Consider the following 15,967-nt stretch of genomic DNA (forward strand, 5'->3'; position numbering starts at 1 on the left):
TAAGAGGACAGAGTCTAAGAGGACAGGGTCTAAGAGTCTATCAGGACAGAGTCTAAGAGGACAGAGTCTAAGAGGACAGAGTCTAAGAGTCTAAGAGGACAGAGTCTAAGAGGACAGGGTCTAAGAGTCTATCAGGACAGAGTCTAAGAGGACAGAGTCTAAGAGGACAGGGTCTAAGAGGACAGAGTCTAAGAGTCTAAGAGGACAGAGTCTATCAGGACAGAGTCTAAGAGGACAGAGTCTATCAGGACAGAGTCTAAGAGGACAGGGTCTAAGAGTCTATCAGGACAGGGTCTAAGAGGACAGAGTCTAAGAGGACAGAGTCTATGAGGACAGAGTCTAAGAGGACAGAGTCTAAGAGGACAGAGTCTAAGTGGACAGAGTCTAAGAGGACAGGGTCTAAGAGGACAGAGTCTAAGAGGACAGAGTCTAAGAGGACAGAGTCTAAGAGGACAGAGTCTATCAGGACAGAGTCTAAGAGGACAGAGTCTAAGAGGACAGAGTCTAAGAGGACATAGTCTAACAGGACAGAGTCTAAGAGGACAGAGTCTAAGAGGACAGAGTCTAAGAGGACAGAGTCTAAGAGGACAGAGTCTAAGAGGACAGAGTCATCTACCTGAACAGCTGATCCAGCTTCTCTGACACCAGCTGTTGTCTTTCAGTCTCTCGTCTGTCTCTCAGAGCTCTGGCTCGTTGTCTCATCTTGGCTTGTCTCTCCACTGATGTCTCCTTCTTCTCCTCCATCTCCTGCAGCAGCTGCTGCTCCTCTGTCTCCAGGACACCACGAAGCCTGAGGACAGGGGGGGACATCACAGGTGACATCACAGGTAAGGACATCACAGGTGACATCACAGGTGACATCACAGGTGAGGACATCAGATGGCTGCAGATTACTCAGAATATTTCCATGACTTTAGAATAACATGTTGTAAAGTGAAGCGTCCCCCTGCGTCTGTCCCCAGCTCCTCTACACTGTTAACCTGTCTAACTGTGTACTGGACTGTTTGGTATTAGAGGACCAGTGACTGGTGTCCACACACACCTGTCCCTCCTGTCCTCCAGGCTGAGCTCATGTTGGCTGACGGCGGCTCTGATGTGTCTGTCCACGGTTCCTCTCAGGAAGAGACGCTCTGAACTCTGCAGCCACGAGTTCTTGATGTCACAGGTCTGCTGCTTCCTGCAGAACTGGACCACTTTGTCCCGCTCTGCGTCCTGTCTCTGTCTGTCCAGGATGTGATGATCCGCCTGGAGCTTTGCTCTCTGTTTATATACAGTTATACTTTACTGTAGTACAGTTAGAGGTACTAGTACTTTACTGTAGTACAGTTAGAGGTACTAGTACTTTGCTGTAGTACAGTTAGAGGTACTAGTACTTTGCTGTAGTACAGTTAGAGGTACTAGTACTTTGCTGTAGTACAGTTAGAGGTACTTGTACTTTACTGTAGTACAGTTAGAGGTACTAGTACTTTACTGTAGTACTGTTAGAGGTACTTGTACTTTACTGTAGTACAGTTAGAGGTACTTGTACTTTACTGTAGTACAGTTAGAGGTACTAGTACTTTACTGTAGTACAGTTAGAGGTACTTGTACTTTACTGTAGTACAGTTAGAGGTACTAGTACTTTACTGTAGTACAGTTAGAGGTACTTGTACTTTACTGTAGTACAGTTAGAGGTACTAGTACTTTGCTGTAGTACAGTTAGAGGTACTAGTACTTTGCTGTAGTACAGTTAGAGGTACTTGTACTTTACTGTAGTACAGTTAGAGGTACTAGTACTTTACTGTAGTACTGTTAGAGGTACTTGTACTTTACTGTAGTACAGTTAGAGGTACTTGTACTTTACTGTAGTACAGTTAGAGGTACTAGTACTTTACTGTAGTACAGTTAGAGGTACTTGTACTTTACTGTAGTACAGTTAGAGGTACTAGTACTTTACTGTAGTACAGTTAGAGGTACTTGTACTTTACTGTAGTACAGTTAGAGGTACTAGTACTTTGCTGTAGTACAGTTAGAGGTACTAGTACTTTGCTGTAGTACAGTTAGAGGTACTTGTACTTTACTGTAGTACAGTTAGAGGTACTAGTACTTTACTGTAGTACAGTTAGAGGTACTAGTACTTTACTGTAGTACAGTTAGAGGTACTAGTACTTTACTGTAGTACAGTTAGAGGTACTTGTACTTTACTGTAGTACAGTCTGAGGTACTAGTACTTTGCTGTAGTACAGTTAGAGGTACTTGTACTTTACTGTAGTACAGTTAGAGGTACTTGTACTTTACTGTAGTACAGTCTGAGGTACTAGTACTTTGCTGTAGTACAGTTAGAGGTACTAGTACTTTACTGTAGTACAGTTAGAGGTACTAGTACTTTCTACTCCACTACATTTATTTGACAGCTTTAGTTACATCTCAGATGTCTATGAGTTGTTAACAGCTCCTCTAAACTTCTCACATGCTTTCATTTCTATAAATGTTCAAATGATCCAATATTTCAGCAACAATCAAAGATTAGAGAAAAAGTCCAAAAACTGAAAACACATTTGTGTATCAGAACTTAGTTTGTTCTTCTTTCCCATTAATCATCTCACCACCCCTCACATTTATCTGCTGACCCTTTGGAGGGGCCCCACCCCTAGGTTGGGAACCACTGGACTAACCACTGGAGTACTGCAGTATTATAGTGATGTAGTATGCAGTATTACAGTAAAAGTACTGCAGTATTATGAGTGATGTAGTATGCAGTATTACAGTAAAAGTACTGCAGTATTATGAGTGATGTAGTATGCAGTATTACAGTAAAAGTACTGCAGTATTATAGTGATGTAGTATGCAGTATTACAGTAAAAGTACTGCAGTATTATGAGTGATGTAGTATGCAGTATTACAGTAAAAGTACTGCAGTATTATGAGTGATGTAGTATGCAGTATTACAGTAAAAGTACTGCAGTATTATAGTGATGTAGTATGCAGTATTACAGTAAAAGTACTGCAGTATTATAGTGATATAGTATGCAGTATTACAGTAAAGTACTGCAGTATTATGAGTGATGTAGTATGCAGTATTACAGTAAAAGTACTGCAGTATTATGAGTGATGTAGTATGCAGTATTACAGTAAAAGTACTGCAGTATTATAGTGATGTAGTATGCAGTATTACAGTAAAGTACTGCAGTATTATAGTGATGTAGTATGCAGTATTACAGTAACAGTACTGCAGTATTATAGTGATGTAGTATGCAGTATTACAGTAACAGTAACAGAGACATATATAGTTAAAGTTAGTGAGTAAACGTAATTATTAAAAGTATTATTAGTAACTTAGTTAAATAAATGACCAGTTAATGATGATGATGATGATGATGATGATGATGATGATGTAATGTAATCTCACCGTGGTTCCTCTCTGTCTCAGCAGCATCTTCACTTTTATTTTATCATCAAAAAACTGAAAATCATCAAAGCCTGTAAACAGCGCGGAGACCCGGTTACCATGGTGACGGTAAACACCGGGACGTTACCGTGGAAACAGCGTCACTTCCGGCGGTTTGGTTTCTGGTTTTTTTTTTATTTTTTTTTAACTTTATTCATAAACCAGAGCAGGACATTGACAGTATAGAGACTCGCGTGGGATCAGGTAACGTTACTACGTCACAGCATCATTTACTACAATGATCAGTCTGTTTACTTCCTGTTCAATAACCAGCAGAACAGGAAGCAGCTGTACAGGCCCTTCTCATCCTCTATTAGTGTGATATTATATGAATACAAGATGAGAGTATGTTGTTGACCTGTAACATGTGAAGAGAACTGTGATAATCAGGGGCGTCATTTCCACTGAGGATCCAGATTAATGTATTATTATGTTTTAACTTCTCTATAAAGATATAAAGTAGTCTACATGTGACACAAACACTGAAATCTGCCTTTATTGCATTTTCACAAATAGAATAACGCTTTCACAATTCTGTAACTGTGTTTTAAAGAGACTTTGTCCTCTCTGAGATCATCCAGATTTAACCAGTCTAGGTAGGTGCTACTATACTGGCAGGCTATATCATTATATTATATATTTAATTATTTCTTATTACATACATTCAGGGACTGTGGTGATACAAAATCCAGGAAATAGGATTCAGGTCAAAAACATTTGAATGGCAGAGGACTCCCATGACCCCTTGTTTTGTGCCCACTGTGAGGTCATGACAGGAAGGATACGGTACTACTACTACAGGTAGACGTTAGCGTTGGATAGTTGTTGTAATGTTTATATCAATAAGAGTATCAGGTGCTGAGGTGTTTCTCCTTCCTACATCACACCAGGAAGAAAGACAGAGTTTATTCCTGCAATGGTGTAAAGTGTGTGCGTATAAATAAATAGTGAAATCTTCACAAACAGGTAAAAGCTTTTGTGAAATATATCTGATTGAATACTGGAATGTAAAAGCTTTCGTCTTCTGTTAGATCTTCTGTCAGCCGTCCAGGAGTTCAGTCAACAATATTTAATAATGTCCCAGTAAAGACAGATGGTACATCATACTTTTCCATATGAATAATCAGCCAGTTATGACTTCCTGAAGTTGTGGTTATCTGAAGGCCATTAAACAACAACAGAATATATATATATATATATATATATATATATATATAGTTATAATGGTCTGAATAAACAGTAAACAGTCAACTTCACAGTAAGAGTAATGCTGCAAATGTCCACTAGAGGTCTCTCTACCGCCACCAAAGATCCACAGCACAGTGGATACAGGCATCAGTAAAAGCATGAACACTATGACCACATAAGTAAGGTTTACACTATTAGCTAGTAGCTAATAATTTATATTCAAAATAAAGAACATAAGTGCTGCTAATGAACTAGTGGTCAAGTTAACGCCTACTGCTAATAATATAATAATGAGCTGTACATGTAGGTTAACCCTTAGCAATATGTATTAATGCAGTTATCAACAACTGGTTATGATGTATATCAAGTATTGAAGTCATGAAGCTCTGCAGCTGTGTGACTGAAGACAAACATGTTGAGAGACAGAAGTGACGATCACAAAGACAACGAGGAGTTTCTGTCACATTTTAATGAATTTATCAACACAGACACTTTGGTTCCTCTGATGGAGAAACTTCACTCAGTACAGACAGAGTTACAGATCATCATTCAGTCTCATTAATGAACTATATCACATGTTTCATGTTTTACCTCCAAATGTTTGACAGAATCTACAAACGAGTTAAAAACTGGATGAACAGAGAAGTTCACTGTACCAGTCAGCTTTATTTCATTCATTTATTCAGCTGTCACTCTGAGTCTGATGTTATACTGAACCTTAACATTCATCCTTACACACTACGAAACTCTTGAATATGTCTGCTATGTCTTCATCTTTAACACACAGTGCCCCCCCCAGCCTCTCATACTGTGACTCTGATCTGTTTACATCAGAAATACAGGTCCAGGGTTTATTTTGATCCACAGCTACACACCACTTTGAATGATCACTGCCAGGATCCCATTTAGCCCAACCAACATCTACTAATACAACATTTTGCACATTATATCCACCTGTAGGGCAGAAGGAACCATCACGCTCAGGCTGGCAGCCCCAGCTCTGGACATTCACACCACTGTGGACCTCGTTTGAAATGCTGACGTAAAGATCTCCAACTGCAACAACATCAGGAGACACGTTACTCAGACTGTTCACATCGGTGGTGAGATGTTATTTGTACTGAACCGTTGGGTACAGGATGCTCAGTTCAGTTACTGTCCAAACAGTTTAATAATCACCTGATGTGTGGAACAATTATTCTGAAGCAAAAGTTTCACCCAGAACATTTTGGCAGTGCACCACTTATATGCAGCATCAGCTGCATGGATGTATTATAATACATTAATAGAGTCTGGAGGCAGGGCTCTGTTCATTCCTATGATAGCTGCTCAGTGGTGCATGAATCCTGCTGTAAATGACCCAGATGTGCATACTGAGCTTTCATTGTGAACAAGTGAGCAACAAGACTAGCATCTGTCAGAAATACACTTCTAAAAGCTGAGACAGCTTACTGTAGCTTTGCTTCCTGCTTTTATTCACATTCACTTTGTGGATATGTGTTTAAACACCACAGATTCAGTGACTGGATGTTATTTATAGGGCTACATTCACATTTATCCATTTAATCAGCAGTCAATCAAAAACTATCAAAGAAAACTTCTCAGTTCATGTCAACTTGTGTCTTTGAAATATTTTCATATGTGTTCAGATTGTGTGTAAATGAAATTTCTGCATGTTCTCCTGTTTGTTTGCTTCATGTTGAGCCTTCAGGGACCAATAAAGTTTTCAGCAGTGATATAAAAACCATCCCGAGAGTTTAAACAGAAACATGCAGGAAACTCACCTTCTGGTTGAGCTGACACTAGTTTAGCAATGCTGTGAAACTCCTTCCCTTCGCTGGATGTCAGCTGTTGGAACTTAGGAGGGATCTTGGGTATTTTTTGTGGAGTATCGTGTACTTTGGTGTTCTTGGTTGTGACCTCGTGAAGCTTCTTAAGGTTTAAGGTTTGTAGATGATCATGATCAAATGGGAAAGCTCTGATCTTCTGCAGGTGTTTACCTGAAAATATGAACAGACACATTTATAGTATCATTCAATCCAAACACTGAGACTAATACACAGTAAATATGAAGATGGATTACCGATATGTTCAAACTGGTCGTAGTTGAATGTTACACAGATGAACGTCTGAGCGTTTCTTGCTCCACTCTCAGGGTAGAAAGTCGTTGGATCTCTGCTATAAGGGAACTGTGGTGTGCTGTGTAAGAGCCAGACTCCTTTCTTGTTCTTCTCCACCATCACAACTCCTGTGAACATGAACAGTCAGTCAGCAGCTCATCTGAAGACAGAGCTGAACCCCAACTGAACCCAAACAGACGGTCCTGGACCAGGTGGACGAATAAGAAGAGAAAGACATGTTCCCTGTGAGAGAGATGCTGTATCTGCTCACCTTTAATGTGATATGTGATGTGTTAGGAACACTGATCTTCATATTCTCTGGAGGCTGATCGCTGTAGATGATGACTCCCAAGTACGTTGGCTATGAGTAAAAAAAAAACTTTTTAAAGTTTTTCTGGATCTGTTGATGGTCACATGTTCAGAGAAACAACAAGACCAATAAAAAAGGTGGATTACTGGTCTCTGGAGTTAAAGCAGGACCCTATGTCTCTGAAATAATACTCACAGAAGGGTTAATAAAGAGCGGCTGCAGGGTGTTTGCCAGGATGCCGTCAGCAGCGTTGATGGGCTTTGTGCTACGTCGAGATTTTGCCTTGTTGTTGTTGTCTGGATAAATGTAAACATAGTCCAAACCAGTCATCTTTAGATTTCTGGGAGTCTTGTATAAGATGTACCTGATGAACCAGTGAGAGAAGACAGAAATCAGAACATAATAGAGACTCTGAGGAAGAAACTGAAGAACACACTGTCTCATTTTGCTCTGATTGGCTGATTCTGACTGTTTTTTTTATCTCTTTCTTAGAGGACGAAGCAACATGTCTGCCTGCTAGAAGTCTAAGTGTTGTCTCACCAGTCCACATCATTGTTCTTCTCATCTTTGCAGGACACTGAAGCCTCAGAGCTGCAGCACAGCAGACTGACCACCAGCACCAACCTCCACATGACTCCCTGAAACACATTTAGAGTCTCTGCAGCTGAAAGACTGAAGCTTTTTAGAACATGAACATATCACAGGAACAAGCCTGAAGTACCTCAGACTGTACTACAGTAAAGTACTAGTACCTCAGACTGTACTACAGTAAAGTACTAGTACCTCTAACTGTACTACAGTAAAGTACTAGTACCTCAGACTGTACTACAGTAAAGTACTAGTACCTCAAACTGTACTACAGTAAAGTGGGAGGCAGGTCTTATCTTTGCCAATCTTTTCATTTATTTCAGCTTTGTAGGTTTTTGTAGTTCTTGTTTCAGATTTTAAATGTAGTGACTCTTTCTGTGCTGTGAAGCACTTTGTAAATATTCAAAACATAAAGTTATTATTCAATATAAAAACATCTGTTAAAAAGGTTGTTACAGTTTGAAGTACTAGTACTTTACTGTAGTACAGTTAGAGGTACTTGTACTATACTGTAGTACAGTTTGAGGTACTTGTACTTTACTGTAGTACAGTTTGAAGTACTAGTACTTTACTGTAGTACAGTTAGAGGTACTAGTACTTTACTGTAGTACAGTTTGAAGTACTAGTACTTTACTGTAGTACAGTTTGAAGTACTAGTACTTTACTGTAGTACAGTTAGAGGTACTAGTACTTTACTGTAGTACAGTTAGAGGTACTAGTACTTTACTGTAGTACAGTTAGAGGTACTAGTACTTTACTGTAGTACAGTTAGAGGTACTAGTACTTTACTGTAGTACAGTTAGAGGTACTAGTACTTTACTGCAGTACAGTTTGAAGTACTTGTACTTTACTGTAGTACAGTTAGAGGTACTTATACTTTACTGTAGTACAGTTAGAGGTACTAGTACTTTCTACTCCACTACATTTATTTAACAGCTTTAGTTACTTTTCAGATGCAGATTTGACACAATGGATAATATAATATAATATATATATATATATATATAATATAACAAGCTTTATAAATACAACACATTGTTAAAGATGAAACCAAAAAGCAGTGTGTAGTCGGCTCACATAAAGAGCAGCTGCTACAAGTATCAATCAATCAATCAATCAATCAATCAATCAACCAATCAATCAATCAATCAATCAATCAATCAATCAATCAATCAATCAATCAGTCACATGACCAATCTAATTAAGAGTTTTGATATTTTGGAGAAACAACTTCTGTGCACGCGCCAGCTGATCTGATCCATGAACGCGCACGTGCAGACAATCAAGTTTCGTGCAATCATCATCATACTCACACTTGCGGCTGATTGAACTTCCGGTTGTAATGGTCCAATCAGCGGGCAGCTTGGGGCTCCAGGTGTGATTTAAGGCTCCGCAGCAGCATCAGATCCATCAGCCTCCAGCCGCTCTTCGGTCGTTCCCCGCAGGCAGAGACGAGAGAAACAGGTCGGACCATGTTTGCAGCTCCCGGACGGATGATGATGGCCTGGGTTTGGCTCAGTTTGGTGACTCTAGCCCGGCTCAACACGGGGGGAATCCACCGGGACGCGGACGGACGTGTGGCCGACCTGGAGGCGCTGTTCTCGGACTCTGAGCCGCAGGTGGAGACCAGGAGCGGCGGAAGCTTCTTTCCGGTGCCGGTGTGGAAGTTCTTAAAAGGTGAGAACACACCTGAGACACGTTGAACTCATTACTGAACCTTAGAAACGACTCATTCACTTTCTCATCCTGTTAACCCTAAAATAAAAAAGTAATAAACAGACACCATGGAGTTAATTAAAACGGACTCACTTCTCTCACACTTCATGTTTTCAAAGCTTAAAACTAACTTTTTTCTTCAATTGATTTGAACTTTTAAATATTCCAGGTGTCATTAACAGAATGTTTCCCCCTTAAATAAATGATCAGCTATCAACATCTGCAGCATCACTAGTAGTATAGATGAGGTTTATTATCAGACCGATGCTGGAGCTTTGACTTCACTGTTTCCTTCATGAACCTCAACATTACTTTTACACACTGGAGGATTATTTAGTTGACTGAGAATCTTTTGGTTTCAGACTTTAATTCTCAAACTGATAAAAATAAAGTATTAACCAATAAGGGAAATGATCATTGGTTGCAGCTGTAATTTTAAATGTACTGACTAAAAGTCCCAAAGTATTCATCACATATTAAAAGCAGTTTAGACCTGCTCTGTGTAAAGGCCTTGAAATGACTTGTAGTGGTTTGGCACTTTCCAAATAAATGATTTCTGTAACTTAAGCAGCGTTTACTGGAACACTTTGAATATTGAACAATTTAATCTCTAACACAAACTGATCTGGAGTAGAAGTATAAACTAGTATCTAACTACAGTAAATGTTTCCTGAGTGAAGAAGCTGCTCATAAAACTAACCTCATGTTGGTTAGATTGTAACTTCAGGCTGACCTGTCTGTGTTTCAGGGCGTGATGATGACGATGGTGACTGTGGAGATGAAGATTTCAGCCGGCCACATTTTCTCTGCAGCAACAGTTCGCTCTCTGTTCGCTTCTCCCTCATCCGACACTCTGACCTGCGTCTGCTGGGTGAGTTTGATTCGTCCACCTGCTGCAGCTCAGTCACTAACACTTCATGTTCATATCCAAACAATGATTTATCTTTAAACTTGCACGTCAGTTTTATTGGTTTAATTTGACTCATCTGCTCATTGTTCCATGAGCAGTTTTAGTGAGAGCTCGTCTTATTAACCTGACGTGTTGGTGCCATTTTGACCCGAACTGGGCAAAATTCTACTTAGAAAGTAAATTTAACCTCACGTACTGCTAATATTCTGACTCATTAGTCTACAACAGTCGTCATATTCATAAAATCCCCCAATCAGTCATTAATGTTGAATCTTACAGAAAAGATGTTCAGTTTTAGTCCAGAACATTTTATACAATATGATGATATTTGACATTTTTAAACTTGCATATGTAAAAATGTGTAAGCTGCACAATTATGAAATATGCATTTTATTTCCATATCTCTATACTGTGGGTCACACTGGGGAAGTCCAACTAAAATAAATGCTGTTAAATGCAAAATGGGTCAAATTTGACCCTGAACACTATGTAAGGATTAGGTAACATTTTGTACTGTGATGTATTGAGTCACTTTTTTTTGGCCATTTCATTCACATGATTTGGTGTGTTTGGGTCTATCATTTAAATTTATACTGATGTACTTTGTTACCTAAGCCTAATAAAACCAGCAGCCTAACTTCCAAACCTTTCTCTGTAAAGCTGGACTGGGATGAAACTAGTATATGATTGAAGCCATAAAGCATCCTCAGGTTAAAGCTTTGAGTGAGCACCAGTCCTTAGCTTCTGTTCAGACGACACGTTTTATATTTAATGTCTAAAGGCTGCAGGCGTTAAAATGGATGTTTCTGATTTTAATGCAGAGCTGTAAAAACATAACATCACTTTCTCCCAGCTGTGTTCTGATCATTTCGTCTCTTCACAGATGGGAAGAAGTTGTTGGCGTTGCCGGACGGCTGTCGTGGTTCTGCTCGTACCGTCGGGCCGTGGCTGCAGCTGGAGCTCCCCTATACCGGCTGCCACACGGCATCATGGGTAAATAATATCATAATATATATTTGAGGGGATGGATTCAGTTTAATTTCTTTTTCTCATCACCCTCCAGATTTCAAACAGCGCACGGTCTCATCAGTTGAAGGTGCGTTACTTTGACCATCTGCTGCAGGCGAATGTGACCGGAGCAGCTGCCTGTAAGGGTCCTGCAGCATCGCTCCAACTGGCGCCACCGCTGGTGAAGTGCAGGACAACAGATGTCACTGTGAAACTGCCTCTGGGGGCAACACTGAGGAGGGTAAAAGCTCTGGGTAAGGATGGTGTCGTTGGGACAGCGCTCACAATGTCTTCCTCAGGCGCAGTAATGGTGCAGATCTCAACAACAGTGAATACGGTGAGTAAGGTCCTAAAACATGATCCAGTGTCAAAATGTTGAATTAGAGCTAATAAATGAATCTTTTGCAGGATTCCATCTTGGAAATGGTTTACTGCAACTCGGATGGGGAAATGTCAACAATGCTGGCAGCTTGTTTCAGAGCAGAAACACAAAGTGTGGCTCATCACCCAAGAGCATATTCAGAGTCTGACTACCGGTTGGAGCTGTTGCAGCAGTGGGAGTTGGAGAAGCCGACTGAAGATGTAAGCGCAGAGAACCTGTTGGACGATGAGACGGAGACGACAACAGCGGGTCCATCTGAAGGCCCAACAGTAACGGCACCTGTAACTATTCAGGCAACTTACCCTGATTCAGAGATCTTTGAACTGTGGGGATTTGATGAGATACCAGATGGGCCGTTCACTGGGGACCAAACGGCTCTTCCCACAACATCCAGTACCACCCCGACGACTACTGTCACTACCACCCCGACGACTACTGTCACTACCACCCCGACGACTACTAGCAGTACCACCCCGACGACTACTGTCACTACCACCCCGACGACGACTACTAGCAGTACCACCCCGACGACGACTACTAGCAGTACCACCCCGACGACGACTACTAGCAGTACCACCCCGACGACTACTAGCAGTACAACCCCCACGACTACTAGCACTACCACCCCGACAACGACTACTAGCAGTACCACCCCGACGACGACTAGCAGTACCACCCCGACGACTACTGTCGGTACCACCCCAACGACGACTACTAGCAGTACCACCCCGATGACTACTAGCAGTACCACCCCGACGACTACTGTCGGTACCACCCCAACGACTACCGCCCCCACCACCATGACAACAATCGCCATGACGACTGCCACCCTGACCACCCCCACGACTACTGTCAGTACCACCCCCACGACTACTGTCAGTACCACCCCCACGACTACTGTCAGTACCACCCCAACGACTACTGTCAGTACCACCCCGACTACCACCGCCCCCACCACCATGACGACAATCGCCATGACGAGCGCCGCCCCGACCACCACCACCACGAGCCCGGCTACGACCAGCGCCGCCCCCACCACGACCACGAGCCCGGCTACGACCACGAGCCCGGCTACGACCAGCGCCGCCCCGACCACCACCACAAGCCCGGCTACGACCAGCGCCGCCTTCACCACCACCACGAGCCCGGCTACGACCAGCGCCGCCTTCACCACCACCACGAGCCCGGCTACGACCAGCGCCGCCTTCACCACCACCACGAGCCCGGCTACGACCAGCACCGCCTTCACCGCCACGACTTAGAAAAGCGATCCATCTACTCCCTCACCCCCCCCCCCCCCCCCCCCCTCACTCTTGTTTGAAATAAAATCTTCATCACATGACATCTGGTCTGTTTTGTGTTAAATGGTCAAAAGTTAAAGCTTCTGATCTGAATAACTAAGTTAAATTATGCTTCAGCTGTGACTTCAATAGATGGCATGACTTATCATGGGCTGGTCATATTGGCCTGGTTTTTAAAATGAACATACTCCCAAGTTTGCTCTATCTAATGCAGACGCTCCCTCTAACAGGTCTGAGTTCTGACACAATCCTACACCCATGTCTAAATGGTCCCTTCTCTCCAGGTTTGGGCAAATCCATTTCTCAGAGTTGGTGTGAAGAAGGGATCAAGACATCAAACAACTTTTTTTTTTTTTTTTTTTTTTCTTTTTTTTAAAGATTTTCTCTGGCATTGACGCCTTTATTTGAAAGTAGAGAGACAGGAAATTACAGGAGAGAGAGGGGGGTGTGACATGCAGAAAGGTCCGCCGGCCGGGACTCGAACCGGGGTCCGCTGCGTACATGGCATGCGCTCTTAACCACTCGACCACCTGCGCGCCCAAGACATCAAACAACTTGAGGCAAAATTTGAAATCCAGTCTTTCCTTAATCCAACACAAACAGCAAATGGTTACAGACCCACCTATAGTCAACCATTGGCTCAAAATGGTAACAGATCCATGAGATGGAAACATTGACCTTTTTACTTAGACTGAGAAAAGACTGCAAGATGGCTGTCTTTGGAGTAAGGAAGGTGGTTGTGGATTGTTAAACTCTATGGGTATTAAAATGTAATTTGCCTTCAGCATGATCAATGTACTACAAGTGAAGTAGAACCCCTCGTTGAAAATCCATACTGTATAGATGTAGAGGATGTCAAGTGCCTGTCCTTGGTGGTCATTTTTATACTGATTGATTTAATGTAAGTATAAATCAAACACACTTTTCCTATTAAACAAACCAAAAGCTACTGCCATTGACTCTTACCTGTTACAGCAGCAGAGCTGTAGAGTTTCATTTGTCTGTCTTATGGAACTTTACAATCAGTTAATGTGATATCGATAGGATCATAAACCTATGGGAGAGGGATCTGGGTTTGAGGAGGGGAAGTGGTCTGATGCTGTAGGGTCAATAGGGAAAACTTGTGTTACTGACTCACTGAAAGTCAGTATAGAACCGTTCACAGGTTACAGCGTACACCCTAGTTCCTCAGTGTTGACTCTAAGACTTCTCCACTATGTTAAGTGTAAAAAGGATGTGGAGTCTTACTTTCACTGTCTGGCAGTGTCCTCTCCTTCCAAATACTGTAGCAGGAGAACTTTAATACCGTAACAGTGGAAGCTGGTTTTGTTTTGTGTAATATTCTGAATGAGGACTTTCCACATATGAAGGTAAAACTTCTGCTTTGGGAAACGAGATGTATTTTGTTACAGTGGATCAAGCTGAGTCCTCCTACTGTGAGTCAATGGCATGGAGAGATATTCAAAGTTATAGTGATGGAGAGACTGAGTGAGATCATGAAGGCCAATGAATGTTCTTTGATTGTGGCAATCCTTCCCCATAATGTGATATTAATATGGTGCTGAACAGAGCTGAAATGTCTCTTTATTAAGAAAAGTCATTCTTCTAATTTCCCCAAAATGTTACAGCAGTAACAGTTCACCTTCTGCCTCATCTTACAACGTTACACATGGTTCATTAGGGACAAAATGTTTGCGTCAAAAGACCGCCATAAAATATTATAAATTCATATTAATTTCCACTTTTAATAAATAAATGTGCTGCATGGTTGAAGTGTTATATATTCTATAGAGTTTAACTGTGTGTGTGTTTGTGAATGAAAGCTGTGTGAATCCTCTGACTTTGATCCTAAAAATCTAAATAATTTCACACTAAATAAATCATCTTCAGTTTGTTGGCAAACAATCTTTGTTTAACAATGAATGACACTTAATTACAGTTTGCAGTTGTATATCAAACTGACCTCTCACTCTCCTGTCATTCTCTGAACCAGATGTTTATTATTTTAATAGATTAAATAATTAGATAACATTAATAAACACGGCTCCTTGTTAACTTGGTGTGACGTTTACTGCATCTTCAGATATTTTAGTATCACACAAATGAAACACTGAACATTTTAGTGACTTTACATTTCTCTTAATGTTACTGCAACATTATTAGAACTGCAACTAATGATGAATATAAATATAGATTCATCTGCTGATGCTTTTCACTGTTTATTGATTATTTATTGAATAAAACATCAGAAAAACCGAACAATGCTAAATGCTCTTAACTAATTATCAAAATAGTTTTTACATTTTCTATCAGTCCATCGACTAGTCTTTGCAGTTTGAAACAGAATTGTGGGTTGAGATTATTTTGGGAAGCTGGTTGTAAACCAGGCTGCAGGCTTCAGTAGTTCTAATCATGACAAATGTGATGTTTCATGCTTATCAATAATCATTAACATCAATAAATGGACAGACAACAAGTGCAGTGAACAGTAGCTTCAGTGATTTGCAGGATTTGAACATGAAAGCCTAACTATGTAGCTGATGTATTAGCCTTCTACCAGCAGGGGGTGCCAACAGACTACACACAGAGACCAGAGCGTATAATGGCCTGCTGATGGACAACAAACTCTCAGCTTCTTGTTTTAGTTCAGTTTAATGTATCACTGGTGACGTCTGATGTAAACCTGTCTGTTTCTAGATTTCCTCCATTTGTACCTCTAACTGTACTACAGTAAAGTACTAGTACCTCTAACTGTACTACAGTAAAGTACTAGTACCTCTAACTGTACTACAGTAAAGTACTAGTACCTCTAACTGTACTACAGTAAAGTACTAGTACCTCTAACTGTACTACAGTAAAGTACTAGTACCTCTAACTGTACTACAGTAAAGTACTAGTACCTCTAACTGTACTACAGTAAAGTACTAGTACCTCTAACTGTACTACAGTAAAGTATAAGTACCTCTAACTGTACTACAGTAAAGTATAAGTACCTCTAACTGTACTACAGTAAAGTA

General features: G+C 41.0%; 2 protein-coding genes across 2 annotated transcripts in view; both read right to left on the bottom strand.

The window, feature by feature from the left end:
* The window catches only part of LOC133995661 (cilia- and flagella-associated protein 53-like), an 8,282-nt gene extending 4,867 nt beyond the window's left edge, over positions 1–3,415 (bottom strand). Inside the window, exons 1-3 of the mRNA XM_062435138.1 lie at positions 3,389–3,415; positions 1,043–1,260; positions 617–790 (exon numbers count right to left, since the gene is read on the bottom strand). Of these exons, the coding sequence (XP_062291122.1) occupies positions 617–790; positions 1,043–1,260; positions 3,389–3,415 (419 nt within the window). The remainder of the gene's footprint in view (positions 1–616; positions 791–1,042; positions 1,261–3,388) is intronic.
* A 1,918-nt stretch (positions 3,416–5,333) lies between these two features.
* LOC133995662 (plancitoxin-1-like) lies at positions 5,334–7,677 on the bottom strand. The gene is made up of 6 exons (XM_062435139.1): positions 7,586–7,677; positions 7,241–7,409; positions 7,039–7,096; positions 6,699–6,863; positions 6,400–6,615; positions 5,334–5,671 (listed from the first exon to the last, which is right to left on the bottom strand). Exons 1-6 carry the CDS (start codon positions 7,675–7,677, stop codon positions 5,334–5,336), a joined length of 1,038 nt encoding a protein of 345 aa, XP_062291123.1.
* Positions 7,678–15,967: the final 8,290 nt, after the last annotated feature.

The sequence above is a fragment of the Scomber scombrus genome, chromosome 15, assembly GCF_963691925.1.
Source record: "Scomber scombrus chromosome 15, fScoSco1.1, whole genome shotgun sequence".
NCBI classification, from domain to species: domain Eukaryota; kingdom Metazoa; phylum Chordata; class Actinopteri; order Scombriformes; family Scombridae; genus Scomber; species Scomber scombrus.

Coding starts and splice junctions, on each gene's coding strand:
- LOC133995662 (XM_062435139.1), bottom strand. CDS start 7,677: ATGTGGAGGTTGGTGCTGGTGGTCAGTCTGCTGTGCTGCAGCTCTGAG. Junction 7,410..7,585: donor AAGAACAATGATGTGGACTG/GTGAGACAACAC, acceptor CTGGTTCATCAG/GTACATCTTATACAAGACTC. Junction 6,616..6,698: donor CGACCAGTTTGAACATATCG/GTAATCCATCTT, acceptor TCATATTTTCAG/GTAAACACCTGCAGAAGATC.